The sequence below is a fragment of the Hypomesus nipponensis genome, chromosome 23 (genome assembly GCF_054491055.1).
Source record: "Hypomesus nipponensis isolate SF chromosome 23, ASM5449105v1, whole genome shotgun sequence".
Classification (NCBI taxonomy): Eukaryota; Metazoa; Chordata; class Actinopteri; order Osmeriformes; family Osmeridae; genus Hypomesus; species Hypomesus nipponensis.
In genome coordinates, this window is record NC_140383.1 from 20,353,757 (window position 1) to 20,375,000 (window position 21,244).

Here is a 21,244-nt window from a genome sequence, read left to right on the forward strand (position 1 = left end):
TGTGTTTGTGTGTGTGTGCATGCGTGTATGTTAACCAGTTGTGGTCTCCTGCCCCTCTCCAGTGCCAGGCATTGGTAGAACTGGTTGCCAGCTGTATCAGTTGTCAACAACTTAGACACTAGGTGGACATGCTAAGATTTGTATGCTGTCTAAATCTGGACAGGTGCTCGAGCACCCTGCACCCCTTCCAAACCCCACCACCCCCACCCCTACCAATTGTTCTCCCTTCGTTAGCAAATGCTTCCCGTCCCTCTGTCTCCATTTTACTGTCTCTCTTATCCCATCCTCTCTGTCCCCCCTCTTCCTCACATTTCACTTCCTATTTGACACCCCTCCTCTCCCTAGGGGTGGTACGAGTTTTTCCTTGTCTTCTTTGAGGGTTTAGGTTGGTTGAGGGGCAGTTCTATGGGCGTATGTGAAGCCCTCTGTGACATGCTTGCGTGTATAAAGGGCTATACAAATACATTTGATTTGATCTGGGGCACTACTCGGTGTGGGCACAGTGATCAGCTATTCTACTTCCTAAGTCCCAGTTCTCATAAGGTTATCTGTTATCAATGTTATTTTCTGAAGCATACATGAGGACATTGAGACAAATGTATATGTATCTTCATGGATATGTTAATTCAATTGTAATATGTGACTTTATTTAAAACGTTTCTTCACCTTCAGTTTTATACAGAAGTAAAGTGTCTGTGTACTTTTATTGTGCCACACAATAATTAGCCTCTGCGTGGCTGCAGTCCTGATATGGAGATGTCACAAGCCTTAACACAAACAGCTTTGCAATTACAAGGGAAATATTTATTATTACTAAAATTATGAATAGCTCTGTTATGCATTTCAGAGTGGGAAATGGCTACGGTGGTTGTTGAAGTGACAGATCCTCTCTGTCTCCGAAGTCAGGTCAGGAAGCAAGCGGCTGCCTCTACTGGTGAGTCTCGCAGCTACAACAGAACGCCTTGGAAAGAGCTGCAGAGATCCTGCGGAAGAATCCTTTAATGGACTTCTTCTTCTTCTGTTTCTCTACGCTGGAGGACTCAGCAGGATCTGGGCCTGGACAGGGAACACCACCACACAACAGGAGATGATGTCACACAACCAGCACTGTCCATTTACTTGAAAAGAGTATGAGTGTGTGTGTCTCTCTCTCTCTCTCTGTGTGTGTGTGTGTGTGTGTGTGTGTGTGTGTGTGTGTGTGTGTGTGTGTGTGTGTGTGTGTGTGCGTGTGTGTGTGTGTGTGTGTGTGTGTGTGTGTGTGTGTGTGTGTGAAATGGTGGGAGAGCCAACTAAAGTGGGAAAGCCTAAATGAACAAAAATGATCTGACAATATATCATGAAAATATATCATGATCTCACTTCCACAGTTGAGGGGAGTAACTGAGTTGGTCTTCTTCTGTCCTTTGGCAGCAGAACTCTGTGTGACCTTGGTGACAGCATTGGTCTTCTTTCTCATCTGGGATGGAAGTGAGACCAAAGACAAACATAATTCCTTAAAATGATTAAGTGTTTTACATTTTGTTAACAGGAAATAAATGAGCAAAGTCTAGTTCAGGCGTGGCACTCTGGCAGCGCGCGTCATCCGCTTATTACCTACACCTGTGTTAGCCTGCTCAAGCCCATTGAGCTACGTCCGATTAAGCGGCATTCAAAGGCTGCGCAGATACACACACACACTCACCCCTGGTTGCTGTATGATCTGTGCTGCTGCCAACCTCCACCCTCCCCTTCTCCCCCTTGTTGTCTGTATGTTCTATCCATCAGGGGGATTATATCTCTATTTGCTCCCTGCCTCATATTCTATGTATGTATGTTGCTCGTTAATGCTGCTCGCTAAGGTAGGGACTGGGTCTCCTAGATACATACACTGCCAAAGTCAAACCTATTTCCATGTCTATGGTTATCAATACATGCTCAAATCTGATATGTCAGTGTCTTGACTGAACGACATTAACTGTAACTATCTATCTAATGTGGTGGCATGGGTGTAGCTATGTGGTAGAGCATTTGGCTGTGGATCAAGATGTCAGAGGTTCAAATCCTCCGTGTGTGTGGCTTTGAATAAAGAAATCTGCTAAATAACTACATCTACTCTTTACTACTCATACATAATGTATTCTACAAATGCATACTTTGAACCCTTTCTTGTCCTAGATTGCGTTCAGGTCAGGTATACCCAGTGCCAGTGTGTGTGGAGTTGTTTTCAGCTTACCAAGGTGAACCATCTTTGGAGGCCGGAGGGTTTGGTCTTTCTTAGATGGTCCAGATTGTCCCCATCTGGGCAGGGGTCCAGAGCCATGGAGCTCCTGGAGATGGAGGAGCTGTTGGAGGTTTGGGAGTGCAAAGAGGAGGATAAATCTGAGGTGGAGGAAGAGGAGGAGTGACAAAACCAGGAGGTGGAGGAGGATAAATCAGAGGTGGAGGAAGAGGAGGAGTGGCAGAACCGGGAGGTGGAGGCGGATGAGGAGCTATCGTCAGAAAGCTCAGATCCGTCATCTATCCTCCCATTTCTTCTGAAGCAGGAGCTTCCATTGGCCTTTTCCAAGCCAGCAGAGTCCTGAGCATTCTCCTTCTCCTCACAACCTGTTTGAAAACGGATGGTAACATCCCACACAGCAGGAGGCAACCAGGAAAGCTCCTGGACCTGCTTAGAGAAACCAGAAGCTCCATCATCCTTCCCATCTTCCTCGATATTCATTTCCCTGGCAACGTTGATGGCCTTGGTCAGGCAATCTGACATTTCTTCGTTGTTGGGGACAATGATATCAGCATTCTCCGACTGGCAAACTTCCTGGTTGGTGAAACCTAAACTCAACCCTGGGTTGGGACTTCCTGTTGTCCCTTCCTCGTCAGTGGCTTCAGAAGAGGAGCTCCTAAGGAGATCCGCCAGCCTGGCCATGGCCTCAGCATCAAGGCCTAGCACAACAAAACACACTCACACTGTTAAGTATCCTATTATTATTATAGCTATTTCCTATACTTTCCCTTAAACAGTGATTGACTTTGATCGCTAACATTAATGTTAGAGTTATTAACTATACCTACACTGTCATTCAGCAGTACTGTATCACTTACAACTCCAGTTACACAGTGTTACTAGTTGCCTGAACTCCTGAATTCCCTTCGGGGTCAATATAGTGATTGAGTAAAAAATGTCTCTACCTTTGTTGACCATGGCCATGGCTTTTCCTGGGTCATTGCAGGTACAGTGAAGGACATCTCCCACCTTTACGGTTAACACCTCAGATATGGCCTCTAGTGCCCCCCTCTGGTCCTGGCTGGCAGAGGAAGATGGCCGCGGTGTGCTCTGTGAGATGTTTCTACCAACAATCCCTTGGCTGGGGCCCGGCGGAAACTTGATGGACCAGTCCAGAGACGAGTCGCTGCTGTCACCGTCATCTAAGGATGCATTGCTGTCGGAGTCAGCCCTGTCCTCCTTCCACATCCATTTAAGGTGATCGTTCATCGGGACACGTTCGTCCGGAAGAAAGATGACCAGGCCAAGGAAGTTCTCCATTAGTTGTTTGAATGCCAAGTGGAGGAAGTTGTACATCAGAGGCCTGAAGAGCTCCCAATCCAAGCATTGCTTTGCCTCCCAGTTCTGGACGTTGGGCTGGGAGTGACAGCGGCATGCCGAGGGAAAACGTCCCATCTGTGTCTCCGGGAGCAGATTATATATGTGAATAATCAGCTCATCGGAGAAGCAGTCGATCCTCGCCTGCAACACCCTCGTACCCGTGCTTTGGGACACCAGCAGGCGGTCCAGGTCGTACTCTGCCTGGTCGAAGGACGAGACAGAAGAGCCATCGTCACTTTCGCAGTCTTCGTCATCAGTGATTGATCTGGAGGCCGAGTGTGCCATCTGCACAACCGTGTCCAGCATTTTCTGAGCAGTGAGGTTAAGGTCGTGGCTACTAGCAACACTGTTTGCCTCACTCCTGGGACTAGGGCTCCTAGTGGCTGACTTAGAGGAGAAAGGAGTGGTCTCCTTCTGCAGGTTCTCTTCCTCCTGCTCCTTGCTGGCAGAGCTGCACTCCTCCTGCTGGGTGTAGAGAGGGAGGCTTTCCTGACACGAGAGTGTGCAAGCCTCCTTCTCCTCCCTTCCCTGGACCATGTTTCCCAGCAGCTCTCCCTGGCTACTGCTGCTGCTCCTCCTGCTTCTCAGAACACCCTGGGGGATGTCAGGTTGGTCTGAGCCCTGAGAAGAGGCCCGGACCTGGGACTGACGAGAGGATGAACTCTCCCTCCTGAGGTCTGGAGAAGCCACAGGGATGAAACATACCTTCTCACTCAACACCCCAGAGCGGACTGGAGACAGCAGATCTGCCAAAGAAGATCTGCTGCTCATGGAGACACAGTTGCTGTGGGAGGAAGCGGCACACAGCAGGTCGTGGTTGAGGTGATGGACCTGGTAAAGGGCCATGGCGGGCAGCACTCCCTCATTGACCACATGGAGAACCCACTCCATCATCTCCTCTAAATGCTTCTCCAGCTCAGCTATGTTCTTGTTCTGAGAGAGAGAGAGAGAGAGAGAGAGAGAGAGAGAGAGAGAGAGAGAGAGAGAGAGAGAGAAAAACAGGGCGCAGAGAGAAAGAGAGAAAGGCAGCGTAAAAAAAGGGGGAGGACGTTAAATCGCAGTACAGATACACATAGTTATTGTCAAGCTGAGTAAAAAAATATTGTGTTAGAAAATAAACATCTTATCTACCTTTCTCAACAGGACCGTTTTGATGAGTCTCCATTGACTGTAAGAAGAAAAAGAACACATTTGTCACACTCTCTCTACAGTACAATGACAACTAACGACACATTGTAACATTGTGTTCATCAGGGCAGTAGCCTAAAGAGGACGTTAACAGGGACACTTACGAATGGGACATAATAGCTTCAAACAGAGACTGGGGCGTGGTCTCCCGGGTCACTGGGTCATCCAGGGTGGGAGGTGAAGACGGTGGAGACTGAGCCTGAGGTCGGCGTGTAGTCAGAGGTGGAGACGGAGGTGATGTGGGTGGAGATGAAGGTGGAGGTAGAGAGAAGTTTGTTCTCTCCCCATCATCTGGTGTGGACCTGCACTTTAGGGTCTTGGGTTCCTCTTGGCTGAGTGGCACAGAGGCTGATGGTCTTATTGGTGGAAGAACACCTACATGTAGAGGAGAGTCACAGTGTGATTGGTGGATCCCTCTCTTGATAAAAAGGGATCATTCAATCATGAATGTTGTACTTTTGATACATGAATAAACCAATACTCACAGTAGCTGGTCTGGGACATGGGAGGCATCTTCACACATGCACCACCAATCACCTGCAGGCAAGACAAATGCTTAGCAAGGCATCGTAACAGACAAGTTATCAGAGTTGGAGACGAGGTCGATTGGGTTGAGGGGAGTAGTTGGTGTCTGTAGTACCCAGTGAGGGGATGAGGGCCTTTTACTCACCATCCTGCCTGGTCCTGCCAGTTTCCAGGCCAGGTGTGAACCTTGTTCAGCAGCTGGCGTACGGCCTCCAGTGCCCACATCAATCCTCCAGGACTCTGCCTGGGGCCCCTTGTTAGCCCCTCCAGCTTTGTCCGATCCTGCAGCCTTCCTGCCAGCCTTGGTTTTGCGGCCGGCCTTAGTGCATTGAGGAGGCAACAACATTATTAATGGCAAAGGTGGATGTTACATCACCATACTGACATACTTGTATTGTATGCGTCCTCAACTTCCTCTCCCAACCTACTGGTCCATAGAGTGACACTGCTCACGATCAGAAGAAGCTCTGATAAGTCCCACAGGCATAGATTAAACTCTTAAATTGGTCATTCTGTGCCACATGGGTGAGGCATGTTTTTCCAAAGCACTAACACTTTTATCAGAATTATATAATATTGTATTGATGTTAATGTTACACTATCTGGTCAAAATCAGATGCCATTCCCTGGCTGTAACCACTGGAATACTGTTCAACTACACTACACTTCTGATTCTGGATGATCTGCTGCACTTACTTTATGCAAATACTATTAGCGTCATTTTGGATCAAATGAGTGTGCTCATTGAATATATTATCAAATGTGTAGAGTTTCTACAGGCAGCTGTTCTTACCTGGAGGAGGTCCTGCTGTTCTTGAGACTTCCTGTCATGGGGCTGCAGGGGAGGAAACTTCAGTCCAGGCTCTGACCAACAGGGTGGCAGGGGCAACTGGGAGGCAGTTGTGTCACGGAGACACGCAGGCTGGACACACACACACACACACCATGTAAACACACGTGCACACAAACAAGGTGCGGTAGGTGGAGTTGAGGTTACAATTAGCAGTGAAACACGACAAGAGAGAGAGAGAGGTGCCTCGAACAGAACTTTTGTTATCTTTTGATGAGGAAATATAACTTGGAATTATGAAATATGACTAGGTCAGGTCAGTGTCAAACACAACTTTTAGACTCACAATAAATAAAGAAATTATTCTCAGTAATCTAGAGAACCAAATATTTTCGTGTTTGAATCGTTGTAGCTACTTCAAGATGACCAGCCTTACCTTCTGTTTACTCCTCAATTCTAGTCTTTTATGTTTTGAGATGTCATCCATGTTTTTGCACTTGGTAAGGATGACAAATTAAGAAATCACTTCTATAAAATGAAAAGTTTCTTTGCCTACGAAGCATTTTCTTTCATCACTGACATATTTTACTTCTTAGGATGAATTATTATCATTTGCTAAAGTGCGTCACAATCTCTGTATGCGTCATAATGTCCAGACTGCGCGGTGTCTCTCCCAAAGCGATGCGACAGAAAAGTGCGATTGCAAGTTTAAATAAACTGAAGTTTTTCAACTAAATTGGTAGGGAAATTGTTGTTGTGTAACAGTGTGAGTTGTACAGCGATTCTACGTCCTTTACCCAGGGCTATCCAACTACCATACTGTAAGTCGCTCTGGATAAGAGCGTCTGCTAAATGCTAAATGACTAAATGTAAATGCTACTTTCACGTTAACCACACAGTGAGGAATCAGCTTTGCTGTTAAAATATAAAGAGTGAAGCTTTATTGACACACGCACGCTACATGCACGGGTTGCATGGCAATCTCATCAGCGGATCTCATTGGTTATCACATTATAATTGAGAGCCCATTACTGTTACTCGATTTGGCATGACCACCAGACCCTAGAATGTTCAGCACCTCTGCTGCGAATGGTGGAGGACAACCAAAAGTCCCTCCCACACAGCCCTGGATCAATCATTGTCCACTGCAGGAAAGTTCCGGTTTAGGTTGTATGTGTGTGTGTGTGTGTGTGTGTGTGTGTGTTTGTGTGTGTGTGCATGCGTGTATGTTAACCAGTTGTGGTCTCCTGCCCCTCTCCAGTGCCAGGCATTGGTAGAACTGGTTGCTTCATCACCAGCTGTATCAGTTGTCAACAACTTAGACACTAGGTGGACATGCTAAGATTTGTATGCTGTCTAAATCTGGACAGGTGCTCGAGCACCCTGCACCCCTTCCAAACCCCACCACCCCCACCCCTACCAATTGTTCTCCCTTCGTTAGCAAATGCTTCCCGTCCCTCTGTCTCCATTTTACTGTCTCTCTTATCCCATCCTCTCTGTCCCCCCTCTTCCTCACATTTCACTTCCTATTTGACACCCCTCCTCTCCCCAGGGGTGGTACAAGTTTTTCCTTGTCTTCCTTGAGGGTTTAGGTTGGTTGAGGGGCAGTTCTATGGGCGTATGTGAAGCCCTCTGTGACATGCTTGCGTGTATAAAGGGCTATACAAATACATTTGATTTGATCTGGGGCACTACTCGGTGTGGGCACAGTGTTCAGCTATTCTACTTCCTAAGTCCCAGTTCTCATAAGGTTATCTGTTATCAATGTTATTTTCTGAAGCATACATGAGGACATTGAGACAAATGTATATGTATCTTCATGGATATGTTAATTCAATTGTAATATGTGACTTTATTTAAAACGTTTCTTCACCTTCAGTTTTATACAGAAGTAAAGTGTCTGTGTACTTTTATTGTGCCACACAATAATTAGCCTCTGCGTGGCTGCAGTCCTGATATGGAGATGTCACAAGCCTTAACACAAACAGCTTTGCAATTACAAGGGAAATATTTATTATTACTAAAATTATGAATAGCTCTGTTATGCATTTCAGAGTGGGAAATGGCTACGGTGGTTGTTGAAGTGACAGATCCTCTCTGTCTCCGAAGTCAGGTCAGGAAGCAAGCGGCTGCCTCTACTGGTGAGTCTCGCAGCTACAACAGAACGCCTTGGAAAGAGCTGCAGAGATCCTGCGGAAGAATCCTTTAATGGACTTCTTCTTCTTCTTCTTCTGTTTCTCTACGCTGGAGGACTCAGCAGGATCTGGGCCTGGACAGGGAACACCATCACACAACAGGAGATGATGTCACACAACCAGCACTGTCCATTTACTTGAAAAGAGTATGAGTGTGTGTCTCTCTCTCTCTCTCTCTCTCTCTCTCTCTCTCTCTCTCTCTCTCTCTCTCTCTCTCTGTGTATGTGTGTGTGTGTGTGTGCGTTCGTGTGTGTGTTTGTGTGTGTGTGTGTGCGTGTGTGTGTGTGAAATGGTGGGAGAGCCAACTGAAGTGGGAAAGCCTAAATGAACAAAAATGATCTGACAGTATATCATGACAATATATCATGATCTCACTTCCACAGTTGAGGGGAGTAACTGAGTTGGTCTTCTTCTGTCCTTTGGCAGCAGAACTCTGTGTGACCTTGGTGACAGCATTGGTCTTCTTTCTCATCTGGGATGGAAGTGAGACCAAAGACAAACATAATTCCTTAAAATGATTAAGTGTTTTACATTTTGTTAACAGGAAATAAATGAGCAAAGTCTAGTTCAGGCGTGGCACTCTGGCAGCGCGCGTCATCCGCTTATTACCTACACCTGTGTTAGCCTGCTCAAGCCCATTGAGCTACGTCCGATTAAGCGGCATTCAAAGGCTGCGCAGATACACACACACACTCACCCCTGGTTGCTGTATGATCTGTGCTGCTGCCAACCTCCACCCTCCCCTTCTCCCCCTTGTTGTCTGTATGTTCTATCTATCAGGGGGATTATATCTCTATTTGCTTCCTGCCTCATATTCTATGTATGTATGTTGCTCGTTAATGCTGCTCGCTAAGGTAGGGACTGGGTCTCCTAGATACATACACTGCCAAAGTCAAACCTATTTCCATGTCTATGGTTATCAATACATGCTCAAATCTGATATGTCAGTGTCTTGACTGAACGACATTAACTGTAACTATCTATCTAATGTCGTGGCATGGTTGTAGCTATGTGGTAGAGCATTTGGCTGTGGATCAAGATGTCAGAGGTTCAAATCCTCCGTGTGTGTGGCTTTGAATAAAGAAATCTGCTAAATAACTACATCTACTCTTTACTACTCATACATAATGTATTCTACAAATGCATACTTTGAACCCTTTCTTGTCCTAGATTGCGTTCAGGTCAGGTCTACCCAGTGCCAGTGTGTGTGGAGTTGTTTTCAGCTTACCAAGGTGAACCATCTTTGGAGGCCGGAGGGTTTGGTCTTTCTTAGATGGTCCAGATTGTCCCCATCTGGGCAGGGGTCCAGAGCCATGGAGCTCCTGGAGATGGAGGAGCTGTTGGAGGTTTGGGAGTGCAAAGAGGAGGATAAATCTGAGGTGGAGGAAGAGGAGGAGTGACAAAACCAGGAGGTGGAGGAGGATAAATCAGAGGTGGAGGAAGAGGAGGAGTGGCAGAACCGGGAGGTGGAGGCGGATGAGGAGCTATCGTCAGAAAGCTCAGATCCGTCATCTATCCTCCCATTTCTTCTGAAGCAGGAGCTTCCATTGGCCTTTTCCAAGCCAGCAGAGTCCTGAGCATTCTCCTTCTCCTCACAACCTGTTTGAAAACGGACGGTAACATCCCACACAGCAGGAGGCAACCAGGAAAGCTCCTGGACCTGCTTAGAGAAACCAGAAGCTCCATCATCCTTCCCATCTTCCTCGATATTCATTTCCCTGGCAACGTTGATGGCCTTGGTCAGGCAATCTGACATTTCTTCGTTGTTGGGGACAATGATATCAGCATTCTCCGACTGGCAAACTTCCTGGTTGGTGAAACCTAAACTCAACCCTGGGTTGGGACTTCCTGTTGTCCCTTCCTCGTCAGTGGCTTCAGAAGAGGAGCTCCTAAGGAGATCCGCCAGCCTGGCCATGGCCTCAGCATCAAGGCCTAGCACAACAAAACACACTCACACTGTTAAGTATCCTATTATTATTATAGCTATTTCCTATACTTTCCTTTAAACAGTGATTGACTTTGATCGCTAACATTAATATTAGAGTTATTAACTATACCTACACTGTCATTCAGCAGTACTGTATCACTTACAACTCCAGTTACACAGTGTTACTAGTTGCCTGAACTCCTGAATTCCCTTCGGGGTCAATATAGTGATTGAGTAAAAAATGTCTCTACCTTTGTTGACCATGGCCATGGCTTTTCCTGGGTCATTGCAGGTACAGTGAAGGACATCTCCCACCTTTAAGGTTAACACCTCAGATATGGCCTCTAGTGCCCCCCTCTGGTCCTGGCTGGCAGAGGAAGATGGCCGCGGTGTGCTCTGTGAGATGTTTCTACCAACAATCCCTTGGCTGGGGCCCGGCGGAAACTTGATGGACCAGTCCAGAGACGAGTCGCTGCTGTCACCGTCATCTAAGGATGCATTGCTGTCGGAGTCAGCCCTGTCCTCCTTCCACATCCATTTAAGGTGATCTTTCATCGGGACACGTTCGTCCGGAAGAAAGATGACCAGGCCAAGGAAGTTCTCCATCAGTTGTTTGAATGCCAAGTGGAGGAAGTTGTACATCAGAGGCCTGAAGAGCTCCCAATCCAAGCACTGCTTTGCCTCCCAGTTCTGGACGTTGGGCTGGGAGTGACAGCGGCATGCCGAGGGAAAACGTCCCATCTGTGTCTCCGGGAGCAGATTATATATGTGAATAATCAGCTCATCGGAGAAGCAGTCGATCCTCGCCTGCAACACCCTCGTACCCGTGCTTTGGGACACCAGCAGGCGGTCCAGGTCGTACTCTGCCTGGTCGAAGGACGAGACAGAGGAGCCATCGTCACTTTCGCAGTCTTCGTCATCAGTGACTGATCTGGAGGCCGAGTGTGCCATCTGCACAACCGTGTCCAGCATTTTCTGAGCAGTGAGGTTAAGGTTGTGGCAACTAGCAACACTGTTTGCCTCACTCCTGGGACTAGGGCTCCTAGTGGCTGACTTAGAGGAGAAAGGAGTGGTCTCCTTCTGCTGGTTCTCTTCCTCCTGCTCCTTGCTGGCAGAGCTGCACTCCTCCTGCTGGGTGTAGAGAGGGAGGCTTTCCTGACACGAGAGTGTGCAAGCCTCCTTCTCCTCCCTTCCCTGGACCATGTTTCCCAGCAGCTCTCCCTGGCTACTGCTGCTGCTCCTCCTGCTTCTCAGAACACCCTGGGGGATGTCAGGTTGGTCTGAGCCCTGAGAAGAGGCCCGGACCTGGGACTGACGAGAGGATGAACTCTCCCTCCAGAGGTCTGGAGAAGCCACAGGGATGAAACATACCTTCTCACTCAACACCCCAGAGCGGACTGGAGACAGCAGATCTGCCAAAGAAGATCTGCTGCTCATGGAGACACAGTTGCTGTGGGAGGAAGCGGCACACAGCAGGTCTTGGTTGAGGTGATGGACCTGGTAAAGGGCCATGGCGGGCAGCACTCCCTCATTGACCACATGGAGAACCCACTCCATCATCTCCTCTAAATGCTTCTCCAGCTCAGCTATGTTCTTGTTCTGAGAGAGAGAGAGAGAGAGAGAGAGAGAGAGAGAGAGAGAGAGAGAGAGAGAGACAGAAAAACAGGGCGCAGAGAGAAAAGAGAGAAAGGCAGCGTAAAAAAAGGGGGAGGACGTTAAATCGCAGTACAGATACACATAGTTATTGTCAAGCTGAGTAAAAAAATATTGTGTTAGAAAATAAACATCTTATCTACCTTTCTCAACAGGACCGTTTTGATGAGTCTCCATTGACTGTAAGAAGAAAAAGAACACATTTGTCACACTCTCTCTACAGTACAATGACAACTAACGACACATTGTAACATTGTGTTCATCAGGGCAGTAGCCTAAAGAGGACGTTAACAGGGACACTTACGAATGGGACATAATAGCTTCAAACAGAGACTGGGGCGTGGTCTCCCGGGTCACTGGGTCATCCAGGGTGGGAGGTGAAGACGGTGGAGACTGAGCCTGAGGTCGGCGTGTAGTCAGAGGTGGAGACGGAGGTGATGTGGGTGGAGATGAAGGTGGAGGTAGAGAGAAGTTTGTTCTCTCCCCATCATCTGGTGTGGACCTGCACTTTAGGGTCTTGGGTTCCTCTTGGCTGAGTGGCACAGAGGCTGATGGTCTTATTGGTGGAAGAACACCTACATGTAGAGGAGAGTCACAGTGTGATTGGTGGATCCCTCTCTTGATAAAAAGGGATCATTCAATCATGAATGTTGTACTTTTGATACATGAATAAACCAATACTCACAGTAGCTGGTCTGGGACATGGGAGGCATCTTCACACATGCACCACCAATCACCTGCAGGCAAGACAAATGCTTAGCAAGGCATCGTAACAGAGAAGTTATCAGAGTTGGAGACGAGGTTGATTGGGTTGAGGGGAGTAGTTGGTGTCTGTAGTACCCAGTGAGGGGATGAGGGCCTTTTACTCACCATCCTGCCTGGTCCTGCCAGTTTCCGGGCCAGGTGTGAACCTTGTTCAGCAGCTGGCGTACGGCCTCCAGTGCCCACATCAATCCTCCAGGACTCTGCCTGGGGCCCCTTGTTAGCCCCTCCAGCTTTGTCCGATCCTGCAGCCTTCCTGCCAGCCTTGGTTTTGCGGCCGGCCTTAGTGCATTGAGGAGGCAACAACATTATTAATGGCAAAGGTGGATGTTACATCACCATACTGACATACTTGTATTGTATGCGTCCTCAACTTCCTCTCCCAACCTACTGGTCCATAGAGTGACACTGCTCACGATCAGAAGAAGCTCTGATAAGTCCCACAGGCATAGATTAAACTCTTAAATTGGTCATTCTGTGCCACATGGGTGAGGCATGTTTTTCCAAAGCACTAACACTTTTATCAGAATTATATAATATTGTATTGATGTTAATGTTACACTATCTGGTCAAAATCAGATGCCATTCCCTGGCTGTAACCACTGGAATACTGTTCAACTACACTACACTTCTGATTCTGGATGATCTGCTGCACTTACTTTATGCAAATACTATTAGCGTCATTTTGGATCAAATGAGTGTGCTCATTGAATATATTATCAAATGTGTAGAGTTTCTACAGGCAGCTGTTCTTACCTGGAGGAGGTCCTGCTGTTCTTGAGACTTCCTGTCATGGGGCTGCAGGGGAGGAAACTTCAGTCCAGGCTCTGACCAACAGGGTGGCAGGGGCAACTGGGAGGCAGTTGTGTCACGGAGACACGCAGGCTGGACACACACACACACACACACACACACACACCATGTAAACACACGTGCACACAAACAAGGTGCGGTAGGTGGAGTTGAGGTTACAATTAGCAGTGAAACACGACAAGAGAGAGAGAGAGGTGCCTCGAACAGAACTTTTGTTATCTTTTGATGAGGAAATATAACTTGGAATTATGAAATATGACTAGGTCAGGTCAGTGTCAAACACAACTTTTAGACTCACAATAAATAAAGAAATTATTCTCAGTAATCTAGAGAACCAAATATTTTCGTGTTTGAATCGTTGTAGCTACTTCAAGATGACCAGCCTTACCTTCTGTTTACTCCTCAATGCTAGTCTTTTATGTTTTGAGATGTCATCCATGTTTTTGCACTTGGTAAGGATGACAAATTAAGAAATCACTTCTATAAAATGAAAAGTTTCTTTGCCTACGAAGCATTTTCTTTCATCACTGACATATTTTACTTCTTAGGATGAATTATTATCATTTGCTAAAGTGCGTCACAATCTCTGTATGCGTCATAATGTCCAGACTGCGCGGTGTCTCTCCCAAAGCGATGCGACAGAAAAGTGCGATTGCAAGTTTAAATAAACTGAAGTTTTTCAACTAAATTGGTAGGGAAATTGTTGTTGTGTAACAGTGTGAGTTGTACAGCGATTTTACGTCCTTTACACAGGGCTATCCAACTACCATACTGTAAGTCGCTCTGGATAAGAGCGTCTGCTAAATGCTAAATGACTAAATGTAAATGCTACTTTCACGTTAACCACACAGTGAGGAATCAGCTTTGCTGTTAAAATATAAAGAGTGAAGCTTTATTGACACACGCACGCTACATGCACGGGTTGCATGGCAATCTCATCAGCGGATCTCATTGGTTATCACATTATAATTGAGAGCCCATTACTGTTACTCGATTTGGCATGACCACCAGACCCTAGAATGTTCAGCCCCTCTGCTGCGAATGGTGGAGGACAACCAAAAGTCCCTCCCACACAGCCCTGGATCAATCATTGTCCACTGCAGGAAAGTTCCGGTTTAGGTTGTATGTGTGTGTGTGTGTGTGTGTGTGTGTGTGTTTGTGTGTGTGTGCATGCGTGTATGTTAACCAGTTGTGGTCTCCTGCCCCTCTCCAGTGCCAGGCATTGGTAGAACTGGTTGCTTCATCACCAGCTGTATCAGTTGTCAACAACTTAGACACTAGGTGGACATGCTAAGATTTGTATGCTGTCTAAATCTGGACAGGTGCTCGAGCACCCTGCACCCCTTCCAAACCCCACCACCCCCACCCCTACCAATTGTTCTCCCTTCGTTAGCAAATGCTTCCCGTCCCTCTGTCTCCATTTTACTGTCTCTCTTATCCCATCCTCTCTGTCCCCCCTCTTCCTCACATTTCACTTCCTATTTGACACCCCTCCTCTCCCTAGGGGTGGTACGAGTTTTTCCTTGTCTTCCTTGAGGGTTTAGGTTGGTTGAGGGGCAGTTCTATGGGCGTATGTGAAGCCCTCTGTGACATGCTTGCGTGTATAAAGGGCTATACAAATACATTTGATTTGATCTGGGGCACTACTCGGTGTGGGCACAGTGTTCAGCTATTCTACTTCCTAAGTCCCAGTTCTCATAAGGTTATCTGTTATCAATGTTATTTTCTGAAGCATACATGAGGACATTGAGACAAATGTATATGTATCTTCATGGATATGTTAATTCAATTGTAATATGTGACTTTATTTAAAACGTTTCTTCACCTTCAGTTTTATACAGAAGTAAAGTGTCTGTGTACTTTTATTGTGCCACACAATAATTAGCCTCTGCGTGGCTGCAGTCCTGATATGGAGATGTCACAAGCCTTAACACAAACAGCTTTGCAATTACAAGGGAAATATTTATTATTACTAAAATTATGAATAGCTCTGTTATGCATTTCAGAGTGGGAAATGGCTACGGTGGTTGTTGAAGTGACAGATCCTCTCTGTCTCCGAAGTCAGGTCAGGAAGCAAGCGGCTGCCTCTACTGGTGAGTCTCGCAGCTACAACAGAACGCCTTGGAAAGAGCTGCAGAGATCCTGCGGAAGAATCCTTTAATGGACTTCTTCTTCTTCTTCTTCTGTTTCTCTACGCTGGAGGACTCAGCAGGATCTGGGCCTGGACAGGGAACACCATCACACAACAGGAGATGATGTCACACAACCAGCACTGTCCATTTACTTGAAAAGAGTATGAGTGTGTGTGTCTCTCTCTCTCTCTCTGTGTGTGTGTGTGTGTGTGTGTGTGTGTGTGTGTGTGTGTGTGTGTGTGTGTGTGAAATGGTGGGAGAGCCAACTAAAGTGGGAAAGCCTAAATGAACAAAAATGATCTGACAATATATCATAAAAATATATCATGATCTCACTTCCACAGTTGAGGGGAGTAACTGAGTTGGTCTTCTTCTGTCCTTTGGCAGCAGAACTATGTGTGACCTTGGTGACAGCATTGGTCTTCTTTCTCATCTGGGATGGAAGTGAGACCAAAGACAAACATAATTCCTTAAAATGATTAAGTATTTTACATTTTGTTGACAGGAAATAAATGAGCAAAGTCTAGTTCAGGCATGGCACTCTGGCAGCGCGCGTCATCCGCTCATTACCTACACCTGTGTTAGCCTGCTCAAGCCCATTGAGCTACGTCCGATTAAGCGGCATTCAAAGGCTGCGCAGATACACACACACACTCACCCCTGGTTGCTGTATGATCTGTGCTGCTGCCAACCTCCACCCTCCCCTTCTCCCCCTTGTTGTCTGTATGTTCTATCCATCAGGGGGATTATATCTCTATTTGCTTCCTGCCTCATATTCTATGTATGTATGTTGCTCGTTAATGCTGCTCGCTAAGGTAGGGACTGGGTCTCCTAGATACATACACTGCCAAAGTCAAACCTATTTCCATGTCTATGGTTATCAATACATGCTCAAATCTGATATGTCAGTGTCTTGACTGAACGACATTAACTGTAACTATCTATCTAATGTCGTGGCATGGTTGTAGCTATGTGGTAGAGCATTTGGCTGTGGATCAAGATGTCAGAGGTTCAAATCCTCCGTGTGTGTGGCTTTGAATAAAGAAATCTGCTAAATAACTACATCTACTCTTTACTACTCATACATAATGTATTCTACAAATGCATACTTTGAACCCTTTCTTGTCCTAGATTGCGTTCAGGTCAGGTCTACCCAGTGCCAGTGTGTGTGGAGTTGTTTTCAGCTTACCAAGGTGAACCATCTTTGGAGGCCGGAGGGTTTGGTCTTTCTTAGATGGTCCAGATTGTCCCCATCTGGGCAGGGGTCCAGAGCCATGGAGCTCCTGGAGATGGAGGAGCTGTTGGAGGTTTGGGAGTGCAAAGAGGAGGATAAATCTGAGGTGGAGGAAGAGGAGGAGTGACAAAACCAGGAGGTGGAGGAGGATAAATCAGAGGTGGAGGAAGAGGAGGAGTGGCAGAACCGGGAGGTGGAGGCGGATGAGGAGCTATCGTCAGAAAGCTCAGATCCGTCATCTATCCTCCCATTTCTTCTGAAGCAGGAGCTTCCATTGGCCTTTTCCAAGCCAGCAGAGTCCTGAGCATTCTCCTTCTCCTCACAACCTGTTTGAAAACGGACGGTAACATCCCACACAGCAGGAGGCAACCAGGAAAGCTCCTGGACCTGCTTAGAGAAACCAGAAGCTCCATCATCCTTCCCATCTTCCTCGATATTCATTTCCCTGGCAACGTTGATGGCCTTGGTCAGGCAATCTGACATTTCTTCGTTGTTGGGGACAATGATATCAGCATTCTCCGACTGGCAAACTTCCTGGTTGGTGAAACCTAAACTCAACCCTGGGTTGGGACTTCCTGTTGTCCCTTCCTCGTCAGTGGCTTCAGAAGAGGAGCTCCTAAGGAGATCCGCCAGCCTGGCCATGGCCTCAGCATCAAGGCCTAGCACAACAAAACACACTCACACTGTTAAGTATCCTATTATTATTATAGCTATTTCCTATACTTTCCTTTAAACAGTGATTGACTTTGATCGCTAACATTAATATTAGAGTTATTAACTATACCTACACTGTCATTCAGCAGTACTGTATCACTTACAACTCCAGTTACACAGTGTTACTAGTTGCCTGAACTCCTGAATTCCCTTCGGGGTCAATATAGTGATTGAGTAAAAAATGTCTCTACCTTTGTTGACCATGGCCATGGCTTTTCCTGGGTCATTGCAGGTACAGTGAAGGACATCTCCCACCTTTAAGGTTAACACCTCAGATATGGCCTCTAGTGCCCCCCTCTGGTCCTGGCTGGCAGAGGAAGATGGCCGCGGTGTGCTCTGTGAGATGTTTCTACCAACAATCCCTTGGCTGGGGCCCGGCGGAAACTTGATGGACCAGTCCAGAGACGAGTCGCTGCTGTCACCGTCATCTAAGGATGCATTGCTGTCGGAGTCAGCCCTGTCCTCCTTCCACATCCATTTAAGGTGATCTTTCATCGGGACACGTTCGTCCGGAAGAAAGATGACCAGGCCAAGGAAGTTCTCCATCAGTTGTTTGAATGCCAAGTGGAGGAAGTTGTACATCAGAGGCCTGAAGAGCTCCCAATCCAAGCACTGCTTTACCTCCCAGTTCTGGACGTTGGGCTGGGAGTGACAGCGGCATGCCGAGGGAAAACGTCCCATCTGTGTCTCCGGGAGCAGATTATATATGTGAATAATCAGCTCATCGGAGAAGCAGTCGATCCTCGCCTGCAACACCCTCGTACCCGTGCTTTGGGACACCAGCAGGCGGTCCAGGTCGTACTCTGCCTGGTCGAAGGACGAGACAGAGGAGCCATCGTCACTTTCGCAGTCTTCGTCATCAGTGACTGATCTGGAGGCCGAGTGTGCCATCTGCACAACCGTGTCCAGCATTTTCTGAGCAGTGAGGTTAAGGTCGTGGCAACTAGCAACACTGTTTGCCTCACTCCTGGGACTAGGGCTCCTAGTGGCTGACTTAGAGGAGAAAGGAGTGGTCTCCTTCTGCTGGTTCTCTTCCTCCTGCTCCTTGCTGGCAGAGCTGCACTCCTCCTGCTGGGTGTAGAGAGGGAGGCTTTCCTGACACGAGAGTGTGCAAGCCTCCTTCTCCTCCCTTCCCTGGACCATGTTTCCCAGCAGCTCTCCCTGGCTACTGCTGCTGCTCCTCCTGCTTCTCAGAACACCCTGGGGGATGTCAGGTTGGTCTGAGCCCTGAGAAGAGGCCCGGACCTGGGACTGACGAGAGGATGAACTCTCCCTCCAGAGGTCTGGAGAAGCCACAGGGATGAAACATACCTTCTCACTCAACACCCCAGAGCGGACTGGAGACAGCAGATCTGCCAAAGAAGATCTGCTGCTCATGGAGACACAGTTGCTGTGGGAGGAAGCGGCACACAGCAGGTCTTGGTTGAGGTGATGGACCTGGTAAAGGGCCATGGCGGGCAGCACTCCCTCATTGACCACATGGAGAACCCACTCCATCATCTCCTCTAAATGCTTCTCCAGCTCAGCTATGTTCTTGTTCTGAGAGAGAGAGAGAGAGAGAGAGAGAGAGAGAGAGAGAGAGAGAGAGAGAAACAGGGCGCAGAGAGAAAAGAGAGAAAGGCAGCGTAAAAAAAGGGGGAGGACGTTAAATCGCAGTACAGATACACATAGTTATTGTCAAGCTGAGTAAAAAAATATTGTGTTAGAAAATAAACATCTTATCTACCTTTCTCAACAGGACCGTTTTGATGAGTCTCCATTGACTGTAAGAAGAAAAAGAACACATTTGTCACACTCTCTCTACAGTACAATGACAACTAACGACACATTGTAACATTGTGTTCATCAGGGCAGTAGCCTAAAGAGGACGTTAACAGGGACACTTACGAATGGGACATAATAGCTTCAAACAGAGACTGGGGCGTGGTCTCCCGGGTCACTGGGTCATCCAGGGTGGGAGGTGAAGACGGTGGAGACTGAGCCTGAGGTCGGCGTGTAGTCAGAGGTGGAGACGGAGGTGATGTGGGTGGAGATGAAGGTGGAGGTAGAGAGAAGTTTGTTCTCTCCCCATCATCTGGTGTGGACCTGCACTTTAGGGTCTTGGGTTCCTCTTGGCTGAGTGGCACAGAGGCTGATGGTCTTATTGGTGGAAGAACACCTACATGTAGAGGAGAGTCACAGTGTGATTGGTGGATCCCTCTCTTGATAAAAAGGGATCATTCAATCATGAATGTTGTACTTTTGATACATGAATAAACCAATACTCACAGTAGCTGGTCTGGGACATGGGAGGCATCTTCACACATGCACCACCAATCACCTGCAGGCAAGACAAATGCTTAGCAAGGCATCGTAACAGAGAAGTTATCAGAGTTGGAGACGAGGTTGATTGGGTTGAGGGGAGTAGTTGGTGTCTGTAGTACCCAGTGAGGGGATGAGGGCCTTTTACTCACCATCCTGCCTGGTCCTGCCAGTTTCCGGGCCAGGTGTGAACCTTGTTCAGCAGCTGGCGTACGGCCTCCAGTGCCCACATCAATCCTCCAGGACTCTGCCTGGGGCCCCTTGTTAGCCCCTCCAGCTTTGTCCGATCCTGCAGCCTTCCTGCCAGCCTTGGTTTTGCGGCCGGCCTTAGTGCATTGAGGAGGCAACAACATTATTAATGGCAAAGGTGGATGTTACATCACCATACTGACATACTTGTATTGTATGCGTCCTCAACTTCCTCTCCCAACCTACTGGTCCATAGAGTGACACTGCTCACGATCAGAAGAAGCTCTGATAAGTCCCACAGGCATAGATTAAACTCTTAAATTGGTCATTCTGTGCCACATGGGTGAGGCATGTTTTTCCAAAGCACTAACACTTTTATCAGAATTATATAATATTGTATTGATGTTAAAGTTACACTATCTGGTCAAAATCAGATGCCATTCCCTGGCTGTAACCACTGAAATACTGTTCAACTACACTACACTTCTGATTCTGGATGATCTGCTGCACTTACTTTATGCAAATACTATTAGCGTCATTTTGGATCAAATGAGTGTGCTCATTGAATATATTATCAAATGTGTAGAGTTTCTACAGGCAGCTGTTCTTACCTGGAGGAGGTCCTGCTGTTCTTGAGACTTCCTGTCATGGGGCTGCAGGGGAGGAAACTTCAGTCCAGGCTCTGACCAACAGGGTGGCAGGGGCAACTGGGAGGCAGTTGTGTCACGGAGACACGCAGGCTGGACACACACACACACACACACACACACACACACACACACACCATGTAAACACACGTGCACACAAACAAGGTGCGGTAGGTGGAGTTGAGGTTACAATTAGCAGTGAAACACGACAAGAGAGAGAGAGAGGTGCCTCGAACAGAACTTTTGTTATCTTTTGATGAGGAAATATAACTTGGAATTATGAAATATGACTAGGTCAGGTCAGTGTCAAACACAACTTTTAGACTCACAATAAATAAAGAAATTATTCTCAGTAATCTAGAGAACCAAATATTTTCGTGTTTGAATCGTTGTAGCTACTTCAAGATGACCAGCCTTACCTTCTGTTTACTCCTCAATGCTAGTCTTTTATGTTTTGAGATGTCATCCATGTTTTTGCACTTGGTAAGGATGACAAATTAAGAAATCACTTCTATAAAATGAAAAGTTTCTTTGCCTACGAAGCATTTTCTTTCATCACTGACATATGTTACTTCTTAGGATGAATTATTATCATTT

At 47.1% G+C, this 21,244-nt stretch overlaps 1 protein-coding gene and 2 long non-coding RNA genes across 3 annotated transcripts; all 3 read right to left on the bottom strand.

Annotated features, from left to right (window-relative positions):
* Positions 1 to 7,932: 7,932 nt before the first annotated feature.
* On the bottom strand, positions 7,933 to 11,170 carry LOC146234527 (uncharacterized). Its single transcript, XM_084688117.1, has 4 exons — positions 10,454 to 11,170; positions 9,504 to 10,207; positions 8,651 to 8,747; positions 7,933 to 8,349 (listed from the first exon to the last, which is right to left on the bottom strand). Exons 1-4 carry the CDS (start codon positions 11,151 to 11,153, stop codon positions 8,216 to 8,218), a joined length of 1,635 nt encoding a protein of 544 aa, XP_084544243.1. The 5' UTR covers positions 11,154 to 11,170; the 3' UTR covers positions 7,933 to 8,215.
* A 1,557-nt stretch (positions 11,171 to 12,727) lies between these two features.
* Positions 12,728 to 14,176, bottom strand: LOC146234528 (uncharacterized). Its single transcript, XR_014741541.1, has 3 exons — positions 13,819 to 14,176; positions 13,374 to 13,502; positions 12,728 to 12,899 (listed from the first exon to the last, which is right to left on the bottom strand). It is a non-coding gene; the product is annotated as an uncharacterized LOC146234528 (long non-coding RNA).
* A 5,789-nt stretch (positions 14,177 to 19,965) lies between these two features.
* On the bottom strand, positions 19,966 to 21,196 carry LOC146234529 (uncharacterized). The gene is made up of 3 exons (XR_014741544.1): positions 21,067 to 21,196; positions 20,612 to 20,740; positions 19,966 to 20,137 (listed from the first exon to the last, which is right to left on the bottom strand). It is a non-coding gene; the product is annotated as an uncharacterized LOC146234529 (long non-coding RNA).
* Positions 21,197 to 21,244: the final 48 nt, after the last annotated feature.

Bases quoted from the DNA above. Each gene is read 5' to 3' on its own strand.
- LOC146234527 (XM_084688117.1), bottom strand. From the start codon at position 11,153: ATGGCACACTCGGCCTCCAGATCAGTCACTGATGACGAAGACTGCGAA. The intron at 10,208-10,453 runs GTAGAGACATTT...TTGTTGTGCTAG, and splicing joins CATGGCCATGGTCAACAAAG to GCCTTGATGCTGAGGCCATG. The intron at 8,748-9,503 runs GTAAGCTGAAAA...CTTCCATCCCAG, and splicing joins TCCAAAGATGGTTCACCTTG to ATGAGAAAGAAGACCAATGC.